Below are 24245 nucleotides of genomic sequence, written 5' to 3'. Positions count from 1 at the left end.
AGTACAAAAGCACCACAAGGCAGGCACTTTCTTGGGACTCCTCTGAAGGTAGCTTCTTTTGAACCTCTAGATTAAAACAGTGTCAATTATGGTGGAAGGATTCAGAAATTTCAAGTGTTTCATGTATTTAAACATAATGTGGCATTGCAACTTCTAGTAATTTGATGCTTACAATTATTTGTTTATGGTAAAGGACTGAATATACAATGTTGAGCATGGGAAAGATGAATGTAAGCCCAAGGTGGCCTGGAAAACCAACTTTATATAAGGAACTTGCCTAATTAACGTGAAACAGCAGGCAATTAGATTCAAGCCAATATTCGAACAACTTACCCCTTCTGTTTCAATGGTAATTCAAGTTTAAATATTGTGGCATCATTAACAACAGCTTTATATGCCTAAAATAAAATGAAAACACCCATTCAATTCTCAACACTGGAACAGATTCCAAAACTGACCATTCAAAATCTTCATCTTTCATTTCAGACATCACACAGGGCTGATTGCAAAGCTATGGTTTGGCCACTAAGAGCTCCCTGAAGGTTCATGCGCCCCCTGCTTTCATTGCAGTTTTAGGTTTGAAAGCTAAAGAGAATTAGTGAGAGCTGGCACCTATGCTTTGCTAACCAGGAAAGAGAAGGGGAAATGCACATAGGTGGGTGGAGGTTAGGTGTGTGCAAACCTGCTGTCATGGAAAGGTTGGACACAGAAGAATGGTAGATGGAAAAAGCTTCCCCAAGGGAAGAAGGCTCAAAGCCTGGGTACTGGAGGTGGGTTGCCGATGCGTGGTCAGAGAGAAGACTGAAAGGAGTAGGTGTCAGAAGCTGAAGAGGTAATAGGGCTTAGTGAGTGGGGGAAGTCTGTGGCAGAGAGAAGTCCAGAATCAGAGCCAGAAGCTGCAGCAGGAGAGGGGGGTGAGAGAGGCCAAGAGGGAGAGGTGAGTCAGCCTGGTGAGAAAGCACGGGTGTCTCCCTCTCCTGCTGGGACAAGCTCCCCTTCCCGCTGGTCTCCCAAGGACTAGGAGAGGCATTAGCGGGAGGAGCAAAAGCACAGGCACAGTCTCAGACTGCTTGAGGAACACCCTGGAGAAGTGACTTAGGCAGCTGTGGACCTTCAGTCTCTGCAACTGTCTCCTGGGGCAAGACCTACTGAAGAAGAGTTGATGTGCTCATTTAGGCCCTGTGCAGATCCTGCTTTTTTCTAATAGATGGTTCACTTACTCCGGGTGACTTACTGCTGGCTCACTCCTGACACATGCAGGGTAATCCCAGTTATTAAATCAGCTGAATATGATGTCTGAACTAGCTAAACTATCCATAGAAATGTAAGAGTTTTGTTGCCTGCATTTTAAAACCTGCCATTATATCAGCAGTGCACCTAGTCTTATTATATCATCATACCTTGTGATGGTATTCTCCAACATTTTATATACAGTTTATAGTTATAGGACTTTCAATTCACTACTATTTCTATAATCATCTTAAGAAATCCCCGACTTAGATGCTTGGGGCAATATTGACATATCATGATTAATTAGGCATGTATAGCTGTGACAGCGTCAAATGTAATTGTATTAAGTATATGATTGAAATCTTGCAATTACTTCTATATAGAGAATTCTTAAGATGACAGTCAGATGCCTAGTTATTATATTTTTCATTTACATCATGCAAGTCCCATAAGCATCAATAACAAATTGTAGACTTGAAACATGAAGTATGTCATTGTGTTTTAAAACACACAATATTAAAAACTGAAACAAATGGCCAACTGAATTAATAACAATCATACCTTATCTCTGGCAGTAAGAAATCTTGGGTCATCTTGAAAAGCTTCTTTAACCAGCTTGCTAAATCGATTAAATAATGTGAGCAATTGTTCTACATACTTTTCAGAATCCTAAAAATTGAAGAAGCAAAGCAACAAAAAATAAAAAGCCAAATCTGTGAGAAAAAATAGCACATTATTATTAATCAGTGGCACTGGTAAACTAAACCAATTTTCTGTGAATTACTTATTTTCATGGAGGGTATTGAGCTCAAAAGTAATTACTTTTGCTAGATTTTATGAAGCACATTACCAATTTTAAGTTCAAACAATTTATATAAAGTTTTCTGAATTATATTCCTAAAACACATTTCTTGGAAGAACCTATATTCTACAGAAATTTCTGCTAAGTACAAACTGTTAGAACAAAGGAACAAGAACTATTCAAAATATATTAAAAATGGAAATTGTTGAGTGTTAGTGGACAATCTGACAGATATCTGGTTACTGTCAGCTTTTTGATCCATCCCTTTTTATAGACTGGAAAAGTACACCAGGTGCTTCAAATAAAACTGCTTCATTTAAGGAAGATGTCCCAGTTCTTTAGAAGGTAGAGGTGACTTTACAGGCCACCATCAATTTCAGCTACTTTTCCTATTACAAAAAAATACAATTTCACCCCAAGAATTCAGACATTCTGCTAAACCAAAGACTGGCATTACGTGAACCACCAGCTAAAGGTTTGGGGCTTGGTGTGCCTAGTATGCATGGCAATTCACCTGGTTTGACACTAACCATGGTTTGGATGGAACTTGCTTACTAAGATTGGCCTCAAACAAGAACTGGAGGTAGGGAATTGCTGCACACAAAAGTTGGAGAGAATGAATGTACAAATCTGAGGCTTCTGACTGCTCATTCGTATCACAACTGGGAAGTCCCTCAATGGCATGCTATGTGCTAACTCTAAATGCAAATTGGAAGGCAGAGCCATGGTTAATTTCTCTACCATTAAATCTGGTGCAGGGAATTTATCTTGCCAGTGTGGTGGCAGTTCTTTTAAGATCCCCACATTCCAGGGATTTGGCTTGCTCTTAATTGTGCTGATTGCTTTGAAGCAAAGTTTCAATTTGTAATAGGAATCTTTAATTGCTTAATAACACCAATAAAATTAAAAGCTTGCAGTTTTATTTCATGAGATTTTAAAACCCCAATGATTTTAAGGAAGCAGCAATATTTCCCTACTGTATCTAGTAAACAGCCTGGTTTTCAATTCCATTTCACACATTCATTTCAAGATTTAGTAGAGACTGTGTTCCTGGGCAAGGCAGGGACTAAAGTGGGAAGGAGCATATCATACTGGACGTAGCTGCAAACATTTGGCTGCATGATTTCTTGGGCAGTAGAAAAAGGCAACCAACACTTTGGATACCTACTTCACACCAAACTCAGAATTAGTTTTGCAAAATATTCCTGATATAAAAGGAAAGCTTTCTAAGGGTAAGGGATAAAGTCAAGAAACACCTACTTACAGTAGTAATAGTTTCAGCGGCTGCTACCATATCTGCTAATCCAGCACTAACGATATGCTCTTCCAAATCTTTTAACATAGGCTCTATTCCATTAGGAACTTTATCCATCAATGAAAACATTAGATGCAACTCTGAAGTCAAAAAAAGTTGAAGAAGTCACAAGTCAATTCATCTGTAGCAAGGCATCTGGAAGCTTTATTCCAGAGAAGCTTTATTCTGTGAACTGCCCTGAGACCTCCAGGCATAGGGCAGTATATAAATTCAAATAACAATAATGTCTACAAATTGCAAAATGTTTGATTCATGCTCTCTTAATTGCAAAATGCTCCTCCACTTCACAAACTATCAGTGGAAATTCTATGAATAATGACTTGAGATTATCCAGTGGGTCTGTTCAGGCTTAACCTGGGCTCTATGCAAACCACGATGTGCAAATTGGAAGCCAGCCTTGAGAATGCACACTTTCTCCTCCATGAAGCAATTTCCCCCTTTCCTTTCAGCATTAACCATAGTCTTACATCACATACACAGCATGGTTAATCAATACCAGGATCCTTGTAATCTAGGCTTTGAACTATGGTATATGTGTATATAAGCAGTATATAAATGCTGTGAAAATAAAGTAAAATAGGCTTGTTGGGAGAAGACAGAAGCACCCTGAGGCTCACAGCAATCAAAGCAGATGTGAAATATTTTTAAAAAATCTGTATGTACTGTATTAATAAAATACACTATAGTAAAGAATAAAAAGGAATATAGTGCTGATTTTAAATAGCCAAGCTCAACCTCTGACAGAACAGGCAAGTAGGAAGTCTCTCATTAGGCTACCACTGACGTGGATGAAGGGAACTTACAGAACAGTAGTAGCCATGGCCCTTTTGAGTGTGTGTGCTAAGATGGGGGTGAGCTGCCTGCAGAAAACATTAGCCTAGCTCTAGAAGGCTCCAAAATAAGGCTCTGCACAGGCACAGTACCGATAAATGGGACTGCACTGGGACCATGAAAGAGAACTATAGTTAACCCTTGAAAGGGAAGAGAAGAGAAACTACCTTGAGTGCCATCAGGGGGAAAGGCGGGGAAGGAAGGAAGGAAGGAAGGAAGGAAGGAAGGAAGGAAGGAAGGAAATAAAAGGAAGAGAAGGCAGGAGAAAGAATGCATCCTCAAGGAGGACTCCTGATTTGCTGCCTACAGCCAGCCAGGGTCAGCATTACATTTTATGTAAACCACTCAGAGGTTTTTAAGAATAAGCAGTATATAATTCAAATTAAGTATGTAAAACAAATAAATCACTGATTCATTCAGGGAAGGATGCAGAGGAAAGCAAAACTGTGGGGGAAGAAGTGGTTTTATGGACCAGTCTTCTCCAGGACTATGCAGCGAAATTCACTGCAATAGCCCAAGTTCACTAATCAATTTCTCAATAGTTGCAAGTTCCCATAAAGTCTCATTCCCCTTGAGGAATGAAAGTTATACTTGTACGACGTTTGCTACCTTGCTATATTCAGCTCTGGACTGGTGCCAAAGAAGTGCTGTCAGGATGAGGAGCCAAGCATATTTTTTAAAGGTCAGGTGCCTTTTGAATTCCCAGGCCTAACTGCAGATGTTTATACCATGAAAGGTGGAATCCTCCATTTTGAACTAATTGCTATTTTTTTAAAAAACACAAATAACATATACCATGTAGTGGAGTAAATTAAACAAAAGGTTATAGTGTGCAGGGTTGTTTGTTTATGCAGTCTCTTTCTTCTGATTTCCACCCATGGATAATAATGTATTGAAAAGCAACTCAGAATGACATCACTTGTCATCAACACAAACCTTTGCCAAAAAGGCACATAAACTAATAGCATTCCTAGGGCTTAAAGATATGCCTGTTCACCTAAATGACAAAAGACGGACAAGGGTGTTGAAATACAACTAAAAGCATGCAGCAGCAGTCGTAATGCAATATGGTGGGGCCAAGCGTGCTTTCAGCTACCACTGGATTAACCCTCAGTTACATGAAATGCACTGAAACTGCAATGAATGAATATAAACATCCCAATATGTGATATAGTGGTTCAACTATTAGACTATGCAGGTAGAACAGATTTCAGCTCCCACTCAGCCGTGAAGAACAGCCTTAGAACAGCCACTATTCCTCAGACACACGGAATTAACAGGGTTGTTTTGAGGATTAAGATGGGGAGAATAACTTTGTACACAGACCCTGAGCTCCTTGGAGAAAGGGTAGGATAAAAGTGCAACAAAGAAACATGTGATAAAATATATTTACAAACTATATAAAAAGTATAGCCATGCAGGGCAGGAAGCAACTCTGAACTGGTTCTACATCAAATTGTATTTCTTGTGTGCTACTCTTTACAAAAGCAGTAAGATAAATCAGATATATATTTTACTCTGTCCATACCAATCTAATGACACAGATTTATGCTACACTTCACTTACTTTCCGTTTCATTTCGTTTGATCATGCCTTGGCATTCAGCTAAAATTGTCTCCTTAAAAGATGTCACCAGAGCATTCACACAGCACTCCATGAGCTGAAAGGTAACAATGCAACCATTAGTGTACTTAGGATGTAGAAACACATCAGCTGAATTGAGATGATCTTGCAATCATGTTTTGGAGGATGAGGAACATTCCACACACCCCTCTCTCCCTCCCTCATTCATGCCTCAATCAATCACTTCCTCTTTCAATCAAGCCACAATTTGCAGCAGCCATTACATTAGGCAATAATAGTGGAGGAAACAGAAGGAATACAGTCAAGCTCCTCCCTCCATGAATTGTCACCTTACATTAGGCTACACAGAAGACAGAACAGATGTGGGGCCACTTCATCTGTGCAGCTGAGACACCAAGAACTTATGAACTCCTTGAACTCTTTCCAATCCAGTTTATCATTCAAAGAACTAGTAACTAAGAACTTACACCTGAGTTTGCTTATTTATTCCTCCCTCCCAATCCATTTTCCTTTGGTGTGGAGACTTCTCTGATTGTGAGACTGAGGAATGGGAGGGGGTTGTCTTTTTTTTTTTTTAGTGATATGGAAGACATTTTGGGTGAAGTGTTTGGGGGAGATTGAACCCTTCAAACTAGGACAGCACACCAGGATCATTTTGTGCTTTGCAATTCTGGTTTGGAGGGCTTGCTCAAACTATGGTTTGGAGGAGAGCTTTCCAAACTTTTCATGTCGGTGACACACTTTTTAGACATGCATCATTTAGTGACACGGCAATTCAGTTTTACTAGCAAACTGGTGGTTAAACTAACCCCTTTCCAGCCCCAGGAGGAGCATGGGGAGTATTCATGTGACACACAGTTTGGGAAGCTCTGGCTTGGAGGATGATGTGAAATCAGCTAGTCTCCAGTTTTGCAAAATACAGAACTCCCCAGTATGAAGCAAATTTAGGACACCCCCTATAGAAGATAAAATTACATTTATACACATTTTGACTAATGTGAGTATTATTTATTCTTCTTCTTCATCATCATCCACTCCTCCCCATGAAGTTCCAGGGTGGGTTACAACCATTTTGAATTACAATATTAAAAACAGTTAATAAAGATTACAATCAATGGAACAAGGGTCCTAAAACATAGGGATAAAAAGGCAGAAGCATGCACACATTCTACAGGGCAATCCCATACACAAGTCCCACAGAGCTCGGTGATGTTTGCACCCACGTAAATGGGTATACAATGGTATATAATTATACCTGCTATATATAGCTAAAACTAACACATACCGCTTCTACAGAGTTACATTCCCGCCTGGTTTCTAAATACCGTAGTGCTCTTTTTTCTTCTTCCTTTAATTTAGCATCTGCCTGTAGAGAGCAGAACAACAATTACTTAGAATATTAACATTAACAGGACCAACAACTTCATACCAACACCTTTGAACTTACATATTTCATGTAATTCTGAACACCATTTTGTTGCAAATACGAAGGGGCTTGAGTTCTATAAAATCTCTCTGTTGAATCAAGGTATGCTTTTTCAAAATTATCCCGATAAATCTGGAGTTTGTCTTCAGGATTAGAACACAGATTAACTGAAATGAGGAATATAAAGTTAAAGCATTCTTCCTGGGCTTCTATATGATGAAACACACTTACTTCTCCCATTAATGACAATGAATATAACAATAGGCAGAAAAAACCATAGTCTAGCTTTCCATTTTTTTAAACAATTCCTGATCATCTGGACATAAGACTATGAGAATTTAGAAGTCTAATAAGAGGAATAAAAGTGTGCTTTTTAGGGCAATTTTAGATTGTAAGTTAGCAGGTAAGGGAGCAATCCAAACCCAAGACTTGTCTCAGGATGAGCGAATAAAGAGCCACAGAATCTCTCGCTCAGTCAGCTGATTCCTGGTGCTGATGAGCTATGCTGGCGTAAGCCCCATATACCAACTTAGGCAAAGATGTGCCAGTCTTAACTCCCTCAACCTGCTGGCTCAGTCACCTGAGTCATTACTGAAAGATCTTTCCAGCATAAGACCTGAAAAATGGGCATTCTAGGAGAGGGCAAGGGCTGGGCCAGACAGGGAGGGCTAACTCTGGAACTTACAGCACCAAAAAGGGTAGTGTTTAAAAAATATCGAATTTGACTTCCACCAGCCCATGGGATTTCAGATTCCTCCCCGCCCCCCCAAAAAAATCCCAGGGCATTTGTCTGTGCAAAAGCAGCAGTAACATGAATCTTAAGATCATAACTGATTGAAATGTCTGAAGAAATTCCTTATTTACTAATCAAGACAAGGGACAAGTTTCAAGCATCAAGAAAAAAAACCTTATAGTTCAAACACCTTTGGAAACTGCTCCTGCTGCTGGACTACAGAGATTACTGGTCTTTTCTGTACACTTGTCATCAATCCTTTTGGCAATGCAAAATGTAGCTGGAGGCAAACTATGATGGTTTGCATATTAATGGGGTTCTGAAGACATGTCCCATAAAACAACACATACCATACGATTCTCTAACACCAATGACAAGTTGAGAGTCAAATGCTTCCCCTAGCCTTTCAGCATGGACCAGCTTCATTGCACTGTCTTGAAGGCGAGTCTTTATATTTGAAAATATGGATTCGTTCCAAGTGTCTAACATGAGCTGCAAAGACAGAAAGAAGAAGAAATAACATTAAAAGGTATGTACAAATTCTCAAAAGGCAACCCATTAAAAACTGGCCCTTGAAGGGCCTGGCAAAAGTTCAGTTTCAGTTTTAAACTTATTTCTCAAATAGTACAGCATGTCCACATGACAGCTATTCAAAAAAACAAATGTTCTGTTAAGATTGCCACTCTCTTTACCAAGGACTAACAAAAACAAAAAAGGTCTCCAATGAGGTATATGATCACTTTATAGTGAGCATTGTTAATTGAGTAGAAAGTGTGTTTTAAATAACTCCAGCTAATTATGCACTCACTCCGTCTTAACTTTAAAACTCAGGAATACATAAACCAACTGCTATTTTTGGCCACACTCTTCACACTTTCAAAGGAAGAACATTTCATCACCTACCTACAAATTTGTTTAAGAAAAAAGCAGCAGGAATATGCAAAGCTACCACTAGATTGGATGAACAGCACTACATTATGGAATTGTGTCTGGCAGTGGAAAGAGAAGCAGTTCAGTAAATCATCAGTTCTAACCCCCACTTTAAAGTGATGCTTCAGTATAACTATGGATAATGCAAGATTTCACTATGCTATGCCATGTATTCATGCTACAACACACTCTCTTTGTGATGGTGTATATTTACAGTAAAGCACTTACCTTTCGTACAATACTATCTTCTACATTGGACTTCTTATTGCTGCCTTGTTTGCCCATGAGAGTAATCTCTAACTGACAAAATGGCTTGGGTAAGATATCACACTGTGTGAAGAATTTACGCCACTCTACAATATAGGCTTTCAGTAATGCAGTATCATCTTGGTGGCTCAGCACTCTCTGAAAGAAGAGATGGCTCAAAATATTATCATCTTCATTTATTAAGTTTCTATACCACCCTTCATCCGAAGATCACAGGTACAGTATAAAAACAGATACAGTTTAAAAACACACACGAGTATTTCTAATGCCTACCACCAATGCAGGTATTGATTCTTTTTTTTAAAAAAAAGTTATGCCATACATAACACAGAGAACTCTGATGTTACAAACGCAAACTTGTAAAAAAGCTACAAGATGACAATCGCCCAACATCTACACAGTACACACCACCCCTATCCAGGGAGATTTGGATTAGGAGACCCATCATGTTTGTGGTTATTCTCAGTTCTGTATGCAAAGTTGAGCTGCCTTTGAGAAAATACACTTTTGAGATATCAGGAGAAAAGAATCTACTTGTTGACAAGTTGAAAACTTACTGCTTGTGCTTGTTTAATAAAATCAAGGATATCTTCTTTCAAAGCCTGGTGTATTTTTGCTGGGCCTTTATCATCCCACAAGCAAACGCCATGGACATCCCTAGAAAATATATACATTCAGTCAGGTCAAGATAATACTAAACTGTATAGCTGAAATTTCAGTTTAAGTGGCCACTTGATAATAATGTGCCCAGAAAACCTATATACAGTCCTCAAGAAACCCCAGTTAAATGTCAACAATATAAAGGTCAATGTAAAGGTACCCCTGCCCGTACGGGCCAGTCGTGACCGACTCTGGGGTTGTGTGCTCATCTCGCTTAAGAGGCCGGGAGCCAGCGCTGTCCGAAGACACTTCCGGGTCACGTGGCCAGCGTGACGAAGCTGCTCTGGCGAGCCAGCACCAGCGCAGCGCACGGAAACACCGTTTACCTTCCTGCTATAAAGCGGTACCTATTTATCTACTTGCACTTAGGGGTGCTTTCGAACTGCTAGGTGGGCAGGAGCTGGGACCGGACGATGGGAGCTCACCCCGCAGCGGGGATTCGAACCACCGACCATACGATCGGCAAGTCCTAGGCACTGAGGTTTTACCCACAGCGCCACCCGCGTCCCGTGGTCAACAATATAGTGCCTACCCAAAGCTGGGAAAAGTGGGACCAAGCATTACTTTGTCCATTAGGCTGTCCTAAATAGACATATCAGCATATACAAATCTGTACATGCAATATTAATGTCTGAAGTCAAATAATTCACAGTAGAAAAAAGAATCTGGCACTTTATCATTCATTTACAAAGTCCACTGTTACAGAGTATGCCTAACCAAAGTTGCCGTCCTGGGAAACAGAACTATTTCCAGGTGGAGAAACACCATCTCCCCGGAAAAAAATGGAACCGTTTTAATGAGGCACACATAAAGAAAGGGCTGCGCTTAGTGCTAGATCATATACTTTTGTAAACGTCCCAAGTTCAGTGCCTGGCTTCCCCAGTTGAAGGTGTTTTGGTAATGTCTAAGACAGCCCTGACTGAGACCCTGAAGAGCTGCTAATGGTCATAATTAGGTTAACAACCAGCGGTTTTTTAGCAAAAGCTGCTCTCCTGAGATGTTCTGACAATCTCACATACCCCATGTGCTCATCACCTTCTTCCTTCTGGACTTCCAGCAATATGAGGTAGTGAGATGAAGGCACAGGCAAGCAAATAAAGAAGAAAAGCCCTTCTCTCACTCGCCGAGCCAGCTATCAATCTGGTTTCCCTGCAAAATGGCTTAAAAATGGACAATATTTGTCTCTGCTCTCACTTAGGCACTCCAGTGTGTCTCTTCCCTGACTTCAAGTATCAGAGAGAAACTGGATTTTCTAACATGTCCCTTTGGGGAGAGGGAGAGGGTTTGGCCACTCTCCCACCTTTAAGATTACCCCACTGATAAAACCAGCCGACAACCATTTATAGAGATGCTATAAAAGCCATTGGTATGACTCCATATATATAGAAGCTCTTTATGTCCTTATTCGAAACTATCAGATCTGGAGCTTAGCAAACCTATGAGTTGTATCCAACTAAGGTTTACTCACAGTAGACCTACTGAAATTAATGAACATAAGTTAGACATATCCATTAATTTCAATGTGTGTACTCAGAGTAGGACTACATCTACTTCAACTTAATCTGCCACCCATGTGACTGCCAAATCTTCCATGGAGTCACTTTATGGCAATCTGTCCTGCAAAGATGTCTCATATGATGTTTCACCTTTGCAAGAGTTGGTGATGAAATTCTCAAGACTTCTTGCCCCCGATTGCTTGCCCCTTCCCTCTCAAGTTTGCCACACTATTTTAATTCCACTTAGGAAAGGGTCACCTTCATCCGCTCATTCTAAGCACACATCAAGAGAGAGAAATCATATTAGGACAAGCCCACAAGCTTACCTAAGAGCAGCGAGGCCCTCTGGTCAGCAAGTATGGTGTGTTACACACTCAAGTAAGCTCACTTGCATACAAGGCATGGGTACCATCTCTCCTATGAACATATGATTGCCCATGCATGTGTCTCCATCCTCCAACCTCCCAATCTTCATCTCTCAGCTCAAGGAACATCGGCCGGAGGGGTGGGGTGGGGGAGAGAATGTCAGGAAAAAGCTTAACAGCAACTCCCTTTTTTGGCAAGAGCAACTTGAGGGGGGAATTCATAGGTTACTGGAGTGAGCCCTGATAGCCAGGGGCTTGCTAGTTCAAGTGACCATTACAGCCCAGGAAGCAAGCCCCTTCTACTGCTAGAAAAACTCTTTAGAAGGAAAAACCCTGTCAACAAAAAATGGAACAAATGTTCTTTAAAAAAGGGTATGTGTGTTCCATAAATATGTCCTGAAATCCATTTGTGTGTGCGCATATTTTGTAAACGCAGCACTGCTAAAAGCTGCTATTAGCTTCGGAAATTGCTCTTTTCAGCATATTTTCAGCTCTGAGTAAAGCACTGATTAGAATTTAGACTTCTGTTGACAGAATAGCAATAGATTGTGCTATATAAAAATAACTGTCCAATCATTTTATCAGAGAAAAATTACTTGAATGTAGAACCTATGAGCACAGTACATCAATACATAACAGTTTAAGTAAATGATAATCCCAAATAAATCACTTCATTACCATTCTAATTTTCAAAGTCAATTGCTAGCTATCTTGAAAACAAATGAGTATCCTAAGTAAGAAGTCTATTACAGGGTCTTTCCTTAAGCAACTATTTCAACAAGATATTACAAACCATTACCATTGTTCTGTTACCCAAGAATTACAAATGATACACACTACTTACGAAAATAGATCAAACCACTGCTGTTTCGTGACAGATTCCTGGCGCAAAAGCTTCAGAACAATGGGGCGCATGAAATCCCATTTGTCTTCAAACTGAAGTGAACCTTTATTCTTCAAGAAAGAAGACAGCATACTTTAAATACAGGTCAAATAAGCACTAATCTTGCAGCCCAATCCTATATATGTTCATTCTGAATCCAGTCCATTTTGCTCATTGGGGCTTCCAATTACATGTGCACTTGAGTCCACCTGTAGTCAAATAGATCAACTAGACAACCACTTCTTTAAATAACTCATTGCATCTTACCCTGTGAAGTTTCATGATCACACCGTGTTATCTGCAATCCTCAGGGGAACAAACTTAGTAGAATTCACAACACACATTGGTTTTCCTAGGTTCAGACTTCAAACATATTGAACTAGCCATGTTTTAAAAATGTCCCAATGAGAGATTCATCTCCTATCCCCCTAAGTTGTACATGATACTCCAGCAGGTACATTTAAATAATAGTCCAGAACTTAAACAAGAAAGAAGCTTTTTAAGTCATGAGCCACAAAAAGGGGAGACAATGAAAAACTGACAAAATGCATTTTCATTGTTTTATTTATCTGCATTGTGCTGGAGGTTTTCAAACACCACTGTAACCTTATAGCACTAGGGATATGGACCACCTCATGCAGCACATTTTAAACTTGGAAGCAGATTCTGAAGTACAAAACTCTTCAGATACATCCAGGTGAGGTACGTGCACTCTGTAATCCAACTGACCGCCAACAAGACGGTTTGGGTCCATTTAAACACAACTGAACACAGTGCTCTATTGCTCTCAGTCCAGCATATTCAGTGTGTCAATATTGCGGTTTTGTTGCAAAAAGGTACGGTAGGAGGAAAAATACATGCAAATATACTTGACACTTAAAATGTGCCTGCACTGAACCCTTTTCACAAATTCTAATGTTCTTGCTTCATAAGTCAACAACAAAGCTGATAAAGAAATGCACACAAAAATTATTCTCCTTCAAGCGAGAGTGATAGAGACAAAGTGGAAACACCATATCCACCCTGTGATCAGGCAAAGCCTATTGCAGTGGAGACAGTGCATGCAAACTGAGAGGGACAGAAATCCATGTGAGAAAGCACTGTATGCAGATCCAAATGACACACTGCACTAACACATACGGCACTAACCCATACTGCACTAACCCACACTAACCCATGTTGCCATACTAGGAGTTTTTAAGCACTGAAAAATTAAATGCAATGAAATATCATGAGCCCCGGAAATTCAAAGGTCTCTACTGGATCAGAGTGAAGGCTTGTTTCCCACAGTGGCCATCACCAGGCGCTCATGGGAAGCCCACAAGGGCAATTGCTCTCTCCTGCTGTTGTTCTCCAGAGACTGGCGTCCAGTTTAAGAGAAGGGTTAAGACATTCACAAATTTTCCATATTTAGATGGGAGAGGAACAGGAAATTGTACGGCATTCATCCAATTTCTGCACCATGCAAGAAGCAAACACATTCTGCATTCAAACATATTGTGCTCACTTACAACTTACACACTATTTGCCCAAACTTTCCTTTGATCTTTTTACTAAGCATGTGCTTCATGACTTGCCTTTAACTGGTTACTTACACAGAGACTTTAAAATATAGTTATCTTTATGAGGATAATGATTTTCACAAAATTGAAATGCCAGACACTTGTACTATAACTTCCTTTACTATTCTAGGCACATTTAAATGAGTGAGAAAAAGCAGACGCTTCATCTCAGGGTAATGGGTTCGAGCCCATGTTGGGTAAAAGATTTCAGCATTGCAAGGGGTCCCTTCCACATGGTCCCTTCCAACTCAACAATTATATGATTCTATGGCATCTTACGGGAGAGCAAAAATGGCCTCAAATGAAGGGAAATGGAACTGGTGCAACTTGACTGTTCCTCAACAGTTTTCTTCAAATATAGCTAGCTTATGGAGGAAGCTAATTGCATTTAATGTATCAATATGGAGAAAGCCCCTGCTAAATTTCAGACAATTTGAACAAATTGCCTGGATTTTAATAACACAGAGAATGTTCTGCATTTACAATGGTATAAAGTTTCATTACCTATCCACCTTAACTGTACTGGCACAATTATGCCTATATAACAAGTTGCCATTGCCTCATTCCACACAGCAGTAATACAAAGGGACAAAAGGGAAGAATTCTAGTCAGTCTTCTAGCACAGCGTGGCAGGCAAAATTTTAGCTTTTTACCTTAAGCAACTGCAGGTAGCCTATTGTGACATGTTGCAGAACCTCAGACTCTGAATACCTTCTGCAAACATCATTTTGTCCCCATCCACTCCAGTCTCTCTCATAGGTAGCTGAGAACAGCAGCCCTCCACCCCACCCCACGCAAGTTGATTTGCAGTCTTTTCTAGGAAGAGAGAAACTAGCACATAAGGCACATCTACACACACACACACACACACACTTTCTATATATATATATATTATCCTACATTATTACTATTAGTAGTAGTAGTATTATATTTTAGAACGTGGTTTGTCTCAATGCATTCAGATGCCACTTGAGATATCATCATCAAATTTGATGGATCCCAAGATGGAGGAGAGTTTTCGTTTATGTTTGGAAATGGCTGCAGGCCATTTTGAATCAAAATGGTAGACAGAACCATTCCAACCTGCACCAGTTTGGACACATTTGAAGATAGTGGGAGTGGGAGGAGGTGCTATTGTCAGTGGAAGTGGAGATGCCATGACCCTGCAACACAATGAACTGGGACACCCTGGGGGGAAATGATATCAGTGAGGGCTAGGCAGGCATGCCTGGCACAACAGTCAAGTACATACAGCAGCAGTGCAGGAGCCACCCATCAAGGGTACAAGTCTGCTGGCTGCAGAGGTTTGCTTCACCAGTGGGTTCCCTGCAAGGAACACACTGGCGAAGCAGCACCCACCCACTAGGCTTTAATTCTCTTGCTCTCTGCAGTGTCTGTGGAGTAGGGGGGAGGTACAATGTCTCCATGCCCTGCTCCTGACTGTATAGGAATTTTTAAAACCCTAAATAAGCATTAGTCCTGTAGCCAAAATGATTGGGGCTTAGGTCCAGTTTGGGTGTCGCTCAGGTTGGGGCTGATCTGGACTCTCAGATCAGGCCAATGAGAGTGTGTGCACTCACCTAAAAACAAATTACCTATTTATAAAACTCAGTAATTCTTGGTTTCATAGAATTTCTGAGCAACACTGGTTAATATCAGCTAGTAGTTAACATTTTCATACACATACATATTGCTGGGATGAACAAATTCACTATGTATATTGGCAGAGAATTTAAGAGGAACTGTTACTCAGATGTTGAGCAGATGCCAGAAGCTACTCTGATACTAAGAAAACATTTTATCTACCCATTTTATATATTCATGACAGCATCATATGCTGTGGTTATTCATGGGAGCCTTGTATACTAAATACTAAGAATTTACTGATGTTATTGGAATCATATATGCTCCATTGACTACTAGGGTTCACATGGCTTTTTTATCACTGTATTTGTTCTAGGAGCCAACATTATAGATGCCTGAAACATGAAAAATAAGTCCAAAGACTGCTTTAATATGGCTTCATTGCAAATCAGTGGAATTCTGGTCCTACTGTTACAAGACATTAGCATCTGTTTTATTGCTGCATTTTATTGCCGAAGTCAAAACTTAGGGAGTTTAGCAGGCGGTGGCAGTAGATAGGAAAGTGACAACTGCCTAATTTGCAAGACTGACTTGATGGAGTCAAGAAGCAATGACTGGGAGACATAGGAAATCAGGGGTTGTAGAGAAGTGGGACAAGTGATGATGGCTGCTACAGACTGCACCAGAGTAAGGACCCTAGGAGAGAGAAAGAAGCCACAATATATTTGTATTGTGGCTTATTCAGACATCACTGCATTGTTGTCAATGAGACATACTCCTATGTAAATGAATACCAATTCAGCCTATAGCTGTTAGCCATATGAACACTGTCCATAATGCATTCACTTAGGCCTGGGCATCTTAACAAACCCCAGAGATCCAGCACTTGGTAGCCAATCTCAAATACCTGCCTCAGGCCTAAACAAGGAAAGGAGATGGATTTCACCACCAGATGGAGAGGGAGGCAAAGACCAGTGGTAAGGCAGGGAATGAGGGAGGCAAAAGGACAGAAAGCCAAAAGGGAAGTTCATGACTGGGCATATTTGTCCCTTTTGTATACTTTTACCTTCTGAGTAGGAAGGAAGGGCTGATCTGCACTTGTGAGGGTGGGTGCATGTTCTCCATAATAAGGTGAAGAAAAGGGGACTAAGTTAGAAAAACAACCAATGGTTATTTATTTAACTTCTTGGTTCTCCTGCCCTGGTCAGAGCCAAAGAATGAACTGATCTGACCTGGCTCCTGCAGACTAAGCCAAGAACCTGCCTGCGTTCAATAGAAAGACAAGAAGAAAAAATGGCTCTAGAAAGAGAGCGAGAAGTGCCTGTCTGCTAGTAGAAAGAACGGGAGAACTCCAACTAGATGGTGACGTGTAGGGAGAAACAGTGTATTTACTGTACCTAGTTTAATAGCTCAGCCTATTCCAAAGCCACAGGTAACTGGGAAGCAGTTCAGAGGTTGGGCTTTATTTGCCAAGAATGCTATTGTGCACGGATGGCAAACTTCTGTACTCTCTGGGGCAATTAAAGTTCTTCAGACTTTAAAGAGCCAGTGCCATTAAAGCCTACCATACATCGTCTGGCTCTATTACTAAGTTGACATCCCCCACCACATACACTCAGATGGGGTGTCTTCATCATCACTGGTACTACAGATAAACTAATGTGTAGTTGCAAACCAGGCCACTGGTTTGCAACATGCTCTAGAAAAGGGAGTTTGACAGATGGATTACAGCCATCAAGGCCTCGACATTTCAATTTGGTATCACTATATATTTCTTGGAAGACCTCTGAGGTAAGTGCCTCTTTCTAAAAGCAGCCTCATATTTCACTTCATAATCCCAGTCCTATCAAAAGTAAGATCAAAAGCATAAATATTTCAACCTGCTTGATCTTAGGTTTGCATGTACTTAATTTTAATGTTGGAGATGTTTTGTTTCAAGTATTGTTTCAAGAAGAAAGCACTATACTTCTACATGGGCACTATTTTACATCCCTTCTCTGGGTTATACATACCTACAAATTCGGACAAGGGCAAAACTTAAACCTCTTTCACAATTTTCAGAAAACAGTGAAAACTGAAATTTCACCTTCACGAAACAACCTATTCTGATTATATTTTAACTTCGAAGTATCTGAATTATCTTCTGGATAAATGGCATTCATTTCTCCAGTTATGAATATCTTGATGTGTACAGGAAAAAGGCATAGGTTAACTTTCACAAGAGTATACTTTCTCCTGAAAGTTATTACAATTAATTTAAAAAATCTATTTATCAACAAGAGGTAGAAAAGTAAGTCTGCTGTCCTCTCTCAACCTATCATTTGACAGCAACATGATCAGGGGACAAGAGTTATCAAATAAGTCACTTAATACAACAACACTTTTTCAATGGTTTGGGCTTGTACATTTTGCATAAAGCAAATAAGTTTTGGCTATTGTATTTTTATTTTGCTATAGCAAAATAGCTTATAACATTCTCACATGTTTTTATCTCATATTTAGGAATTTTTGCTGTATTTTTGTTTTAAACTAGATATTTTAGTTATATTAGCAGCATTAACATTTAATAAGCAAATAATAAAATATACCTATTTGTTCTACAATTTCTTACAGCAGTTACAGATAGGTAGCCGTGTTGGTCTGCCATAGTCAAAACAAAAAAAAAATCCTTCCAGTAGCACCTTAGGGACCAACTAAGTTAGTTCTTGGTATGAGCTTTCGTGTGCATGCACACTTCTTCAGATACACAGTGTATCTGAAGATACTTCAGTGTATCTGAAGAAGTGTGCATGCACACGAAAGCTCATACCAAGAACTAACTTAGTTGGTCCTTAAGGTGCTACTGGAAGGAATTTTTTTTGTCTTACAGCAGTGTTTAGCTTAAAACAAGTTCACCAGACATCAATTTTCAAAAAAGCTAGTGCCAACCTGCTTAATGCATAACACCCAAGCCTAGTGATTAAATGACAATTTGTTACAATACCTATCAGGAATGGAAAACATTCTAAATTTCTTTATTTCAGTCTCAGAGTTTGGGGACAAAAATCAAATTTAATGGGTCAGTCACACATAAGATTGGGGGAGGGGAAAATCTGTATTGGAGATTTCTCCAGCCCTACCCTCAATTATTGCCACTTTGCTATATACCAGGAAGGGCTAAGGCTGTATCCTCCAGATGTTGTTGGACTAGAACTCCCACTACTCCAGGCCACTGACTATGCTTGCTGTGGCTGTTGAGAGTTCACAATTTCAAGAGGATCCCACATTGGCTACCATCTGCTATTCACAAACACACACAATCTTGCGCACACACAAGCTGCTACATCTGTGGGTTTTAAGAATACTCTCCCCCCACATACTCACTCCCACTACCACCCTTCCTGCACTATTTTCCTTTGACAGCTTTACTCCTTTTGAGATTTTCTTTTTTTCAGCATCTCCAATCCTCAACTCAATTACAATACTGAGCACTTGTTTTTCTTTTATGTCCCCAAACACACTCACCCACTCACTGCCTATGCTCCTGATTTGTTATCTAATCTGTTTCCTAGCTCCAGTCCTTCTGTTCCTAGCCTGAGTTTTACCTGCCTTCTACAGCTTACCCATCCTCTGCTTTCAGTTTAATTAATGAAAGGGATGAAAGGATCCCAAACGTGGAGTGTAAGAGCACATTAAGGTTTGTAGTATTTAATCACCCTTCTCACGTGCATGCTTCCAGTTGAAGATGGGATTCATTTACATCAGAACGAACTAGTGTTCAGAAGCATAAGGCTGGCACTTCTTGTAGGATACATGGAGTTCAAGGGGAAAGGGCAAAAGATGGCAACTGGAAAGCAAATGTTAACTGTCCTGAGATCTTTTGATGAAGGGCAGTGTATAAATCAAATAAATAAATAATCATAATAAATGCACAAAGGCAGGTAGGCACCTCCAGCAGAAATTTTTGGATATGATTAAGGGGAACAAAGTGGCTGACAATGAATCTGATTTGGGGGGGGGGATCCAGTGGGAAGCTGTCCTGCATACACCCCACTGAAAACCCTTGATGGTTGGAGGAGGGGGGTGGAGGCTGGGGGGTGGAGAATACATTTAGGACCACCATGTCTTAAGAGCACTTGTCATTCTTCTCAAATGCTGTTTCTTCCCCTGCCTTCACCCTGCAGGACACAGGGGCTGAAATCCAGAAAAACCTTGGGAAGGGAATGCAACGCTCCCTTCACCTTATAAGATGTGCAGGCTTCCAACCTTCAGGCTTGCGGCTCTCTGCCTTCCTACCATGTAACCCTAACCCTGGCAGTTGGCTCTCTTTAGGTAGGCACCCAGAAGCTGATATGTTTTGCCTATGATATCTCTGCCTTGTTACGTCGGCGCTGCAAAAAGCCAACGAGGGGTGTTTAACTGCATCCTCCCGAGATCCAGAGCAAACTTGTCGGAAGTGCTCCTCGGTGCTTTGAAAAACAACAACACCACACACACAGCACAACTATATATATATATATATATATATATATATAGCACAGCACATTACATTACATATATATATAGCACAGCACATTTTTATATATATATATATATATATATATATATATATATATATATATATATATATGCTTTTTTTAAAAATACCACACACACAGCACAGCAATATATATATATATATAGCACAGCACATTACATTTACACACACACACACACATATATAGCACAGCACATTACATTTACATATACATATATATATCCCTCCCTCTCCTTATCAGCCAGGCAGCTCCTCCCCACATATTACCCAACCCCCAAAGGCCGGAGGTTCCCTCAGGCAGGCAAGCCGCCCAACCAGGCCGGGGGTTGCCTCTCTCTCACCTTTAACAGATTAGACGTCGCCATGTTCCCCGCAAAACACACAACACAGAGTGAGAAACAGGCGCCCTTGCGGGGCCTTCACAAGCCGGCGGCAGCAGCAGCAGCTGCTCCCCCGTCGTCCGGGGCTGGTTCTTCGGGCTGGGGCCGCTTTACATGGTCTCGGCCGCCCCGCGCGGGACGGAACCGTGTGGGGAGCCTCGGCTCGGCGTCCACCCGGCCCCCTCAGCCGCTGGGCGACGGGCTCCTCGCGGCTCCCTTGCCTCGGGTCTCAGCGCCTCATGGCGGAACCAGCCCAGACAGCGGGAGACTCCGGGCGCTGGAGGAGGAGGAGGAGGCGGCGGTAGCAGCGGCAGCGGCCCGGCTCCTCGCGAGGGGCTGGGCGAGCCCACATGATGCGGCGCCGAGGAGCCGGATGGCCCGCCGCCGAGAGGGGAGGGCGGCTCCGGCCCACAGCGGCCCCTGCAGGGCGGAGGCCGTGCCTGCCTCGCCTCACGCTCTCGACGGAGCGCAGGCCTCGGCGGTGTTCCCTCATGGTGTGGCGAAGGCTGCCAGCTGCCCGTGTGTGTGTGTGTGTGTGTGTGTGTTGCTGTGGCAGCATAGTTTTTATTCGCACACCGCTTTTCCATGCTCCGAGGCGACTTACCAGCATCGTCATAGTTCAGTGGTACCTTGGTTCTCAAACTTAAATCCGTTCCGGAAGTCCGTGCCAAAACCAAAGCATTCCAAAACCAAGGCACACTTTCCCATAGGGAGTACAGTGGTACCTCGGGTTACATACGCTTCAGGTTACATACACTTAAGGTTACAGACTCCGCTAACCCAGAAATAGTACCTCGGGTTAAGAATTTTGCTTCAGGATGAGAACAGAAATCATGCAGCAGCGGTGCAGCGGCAGCAGGAGGCCCCATTAGCTAAAGTGGTGCTTCAGGTTAAGAACAGTTTCAGGTTAAGAACAGACCTCCAGAACAAATTAAGTTCTTAACCCGAGGTACCACTGTACTGTAATGCAAAATGGATTGATCCATTCCAGACTTTTAAAAACAACCCTAAAACAGCAATTTAACATGAATTTTACTATCTAATGAGACCATTGATCCATAAAATGAAAGCAATAAACAATGTAGTGCAGTCACACAATCAATCAGTAGCTGAGCTGGGTTGCACACAGTCACAAAAACAAAAACAGCCGCAAAAATGCAAAATAAATAGACAGACCTCAGTGTAACACTCAAAATGGAAGTGTGGCACTCAAATCGGAAGCATAACACTCAAAACGGAGCGTGTTTGGCTTCCAAAAAAAGTTCGCAAACTGGAACACTTACTTCCGGGTTTGCAGTTTTTGGGTTCCAAGTTGTTTGAGTACCAAGGTGTTTGAGAACCAAGGTACCACTGTAGTCATAATCTTATTTATATGTAGCCCCGCCCATCTGACTGTGTTGCCCCAGCCAATCTGGCTGGCTTCCAATATAAATAAAATCAAAATAGAACATTACACATAATAATAATAATAATAATAATAATAATAGATTTGCCCACAACTGCGAACGTAGCAAAAAGAAAAGGTAGTCATAGAGTTGGAAGGGGCCCAAAGCGTCATCTAGTCCAACCCGTTGCAATGCATGAATCTCAGCTAAATAAAACCATAGAATCTTAGAGTCGGAAGGGACTCCAAGAGTATAGTCAGTTATAAGCAATAAATATCACGCCTCGAAAAACACACGGCCGAATCAGAACAATTTCCACCTATATCATCATCAGATCTAGAAAATAAAAATACGAAACGTTAATGTCCATAACAGCAGCAACAATGGTATCTGAAGAAGTGTGCATGCACACGAAAGCTCATATCAATAACAAACTTAGTTGGTCTCTTAAGGTGCTACTGGAAGGAATTTTTTTATTTTGTAGCTGCAACAATAAAACTCCTAAGCAATACTGTTCCACAGCCTCCGCTTTTGTAGCTGGAGTCAGTCCCAGGCCAGATAGGAAAAGGCCAGCAAGGCAGCGAGCCGGTCTTCCAGGATTCACTGCCACAATGTATACTTTAATCTGATGGTTTTGTTGTGTATTTTAATGACAGGTAGATGTTTATATGTGCCTTCCTCTGCCCCAGCTGCATCAAAACATGTCTTTCTGGTATTGGTCTCTACGGCGGGTGCTGCAGCCTCCGAACATTTTGGCTTCACCTCCAAAGGCACGCTCCTCCATTGTGTCCTGAGACAGACGGATGCCAACAACAACATTGTGTAACTGGTCCTTATATGCTGGGAACTGGATAGAAATCTATTTTGACATTAAGCAAAATAATTAATGTACGGTGGTACCTACATCACCAACTTGAGCTGGAGTAATTGCCACTAGTGGCCCAAGTGCCCTCTGGCTAGGAGTGCCTTTTATGAAGCATCATCTGGTTTTCCAGCTACGGCCATTCCTGGACAGGGGGAGCCTGACCATTGCAGTCCATGTGTTGGGGCCTTTGAGGCTGGATTGCTGCAATGAGCTCTGTGTGAGGCTGCTCCTGGGCCTGGTTCAGAAGCTCCGTAAGAGCAGAAGGAGAGACCTTCTGGATCAGGCCCACCTAGTCTAGCATCCTGTTCTCATAAGTGGGCACATGGCACATATGGTAAGCCGTTGTGTTACTATGTTATATTTATATTGCATATCTTGTCATGGAAATCAACACTGTCTACAGGGGTCTGCCATCCAGACCCTGGCCTGATGCAGGCTGGCTTAGCTTTAGCAAGGCGGCCACATCACGTGTCCTTCTTTGACCATGCTCTGGAACTCATTGTCAGTTTGCGTTTCTTGGTGCAGAAAGTATTGGTTTAAAGTGTAGAGATCTTTCTTATTCTAATTGATTCAAGAGGGTTCTGGAAGCTTCTCTGTGTGGTACAAGCTGGTGCAAGCTGGTAGTTTCCTAGCTGACAAGGAAGTTTCTATTCTGCCTAAAAACAAGCTGAAGATTCCTGGTGTTTGGGTTATTCCTTCAGAGAAGCTGAGTATAGCTAGTTTAAACTGATTCTCTTATCTCTTTCTGTCAATGTTAATGCTGACTATAATAATAAGGTCAGAAGGAGCCAGGGTTTCACTTTCTCTTTCCTTCTGGTGTAGTGTTCTGTATATAGTGTTAAGGTTTTAGTCTTATTGTAAGTTATTGTAAGTTTAAGTTAAGTCTGCTGCAACTGAATTTCTTATGGACAACGCCAATACAGTGGTACCTCAGGTTAAGTACTTAATTCATTCCGGAGGTCAGTACTTAACCTGAAACTGTTCTTAACCTGAAGCACCACTTTAGCTAATGGGGCCTCCTGCTGCCACCGCGCCGCCGGAGCACGATTTCTGTTCTCATCCTGAAGCAAAGTTCTTAACCTGAAGCACTATTTCTGGGTTAGCGGAGCCTGTAACCTGAAGCATATGTAACCTGAAGCGCATGTAACCTGAGGTACCACTGTACTGAAAATGTATGGATTTGTGGCCATTTTGCTCATTTGCCTTCAGCTCTGCTGGATGAAATATTAATTGCCTCTGGTCAATTTTGGGGGGAATCCTGCAATGTGCTAATTTTTTGTACTCTAACTGTATGTTGGAATCTGCTATGGATCAATATATGAGCAGTCTTCTTGACACTCAGTAGGGCATCAGGTGATGTCTCTGCTTTTTAAGATGCTGTCTAGGTTTGTCATTGCTTTTCTCCCAAGAAGCAGGCGTCTTTTAATTTCG

At 41.3% G+C, this 24245-nt stretch overlaps 1 protein-coding gene across 3 annotated transcripts in view; it reads right to left on the bottom strand.

Moving 5' to 3' along the window:
• Positions 1-20926, bottom strand: part of CUL5 (cullin 5) — a 34613-nt gene extending 13687 nt beyond the window's left edge. Inside the window, exons 1-11 of one of the 3 annotated variants that reach the window (XM_028726223.2) lie at positions 20526-20926; positions 12484-12593; positions 9676-9775; positions 9080-9256; positions 8272-8413; positions 7210-7355; positions 7048-7128; positions 5745-5838; positions 3297-3427; positions 1792-1899; positions 334-398 (exon numbers count right to left, since the gene is read on the bottom strand). In XM_028726223.2, coding sequence (XP_028582056.1) covers positions 334-398; positions 1792-1899; positions 3297-3427; positions 5745-5838; positions 7048-7128; positions 7210-7355; positions 8272-8413; positions 9080-9256; positions 9676-9775; positions 12484-12593; positions 20526-20549 — 1178 coding nt within the window. In that variant the 5' untranslated portion in view covers positions 20550-20926. Of the gene's footprint in view, positions 1-333; positions 399-1791; positions 1900-3296; positions 3428-5744; positions 5839-7047; positions 7129-7209; positions 7356-8271; positions 8414-9079; positions 9257-9675; positions 9776-11424; positions 11548-11600; positions 12460-12483; positions 12600-20525 lie in introns of those variants that run through there. The other 2 variants (XM_077927050.1, XM_077927051.1) reach the window with 2 other exon arrangements.
• Positions 20927-24245: the final 3319 nt, after the last annotated feature.

The sequence above is a fragment of the Podarcis muralis genome, chromosome 4, assembly GCF_964188315.1.
Source record: "Podarcis muralis chromosome 4, rPodMur119.hap1.1, whole genome shotgun sequence".
Taxonomy (NCBI): domain Eukaryota; kingdom Metazoa; phylum Chordata; class Lepidosauria; order Squamata; family Lacertidae; genus Podarcis; species Podarcis muralis.
The sequence above is the reverse complement of the archived record's forward strand: the minus strand, read 5'-3'. Positions and strand labels throughout refer to the sequence as shown.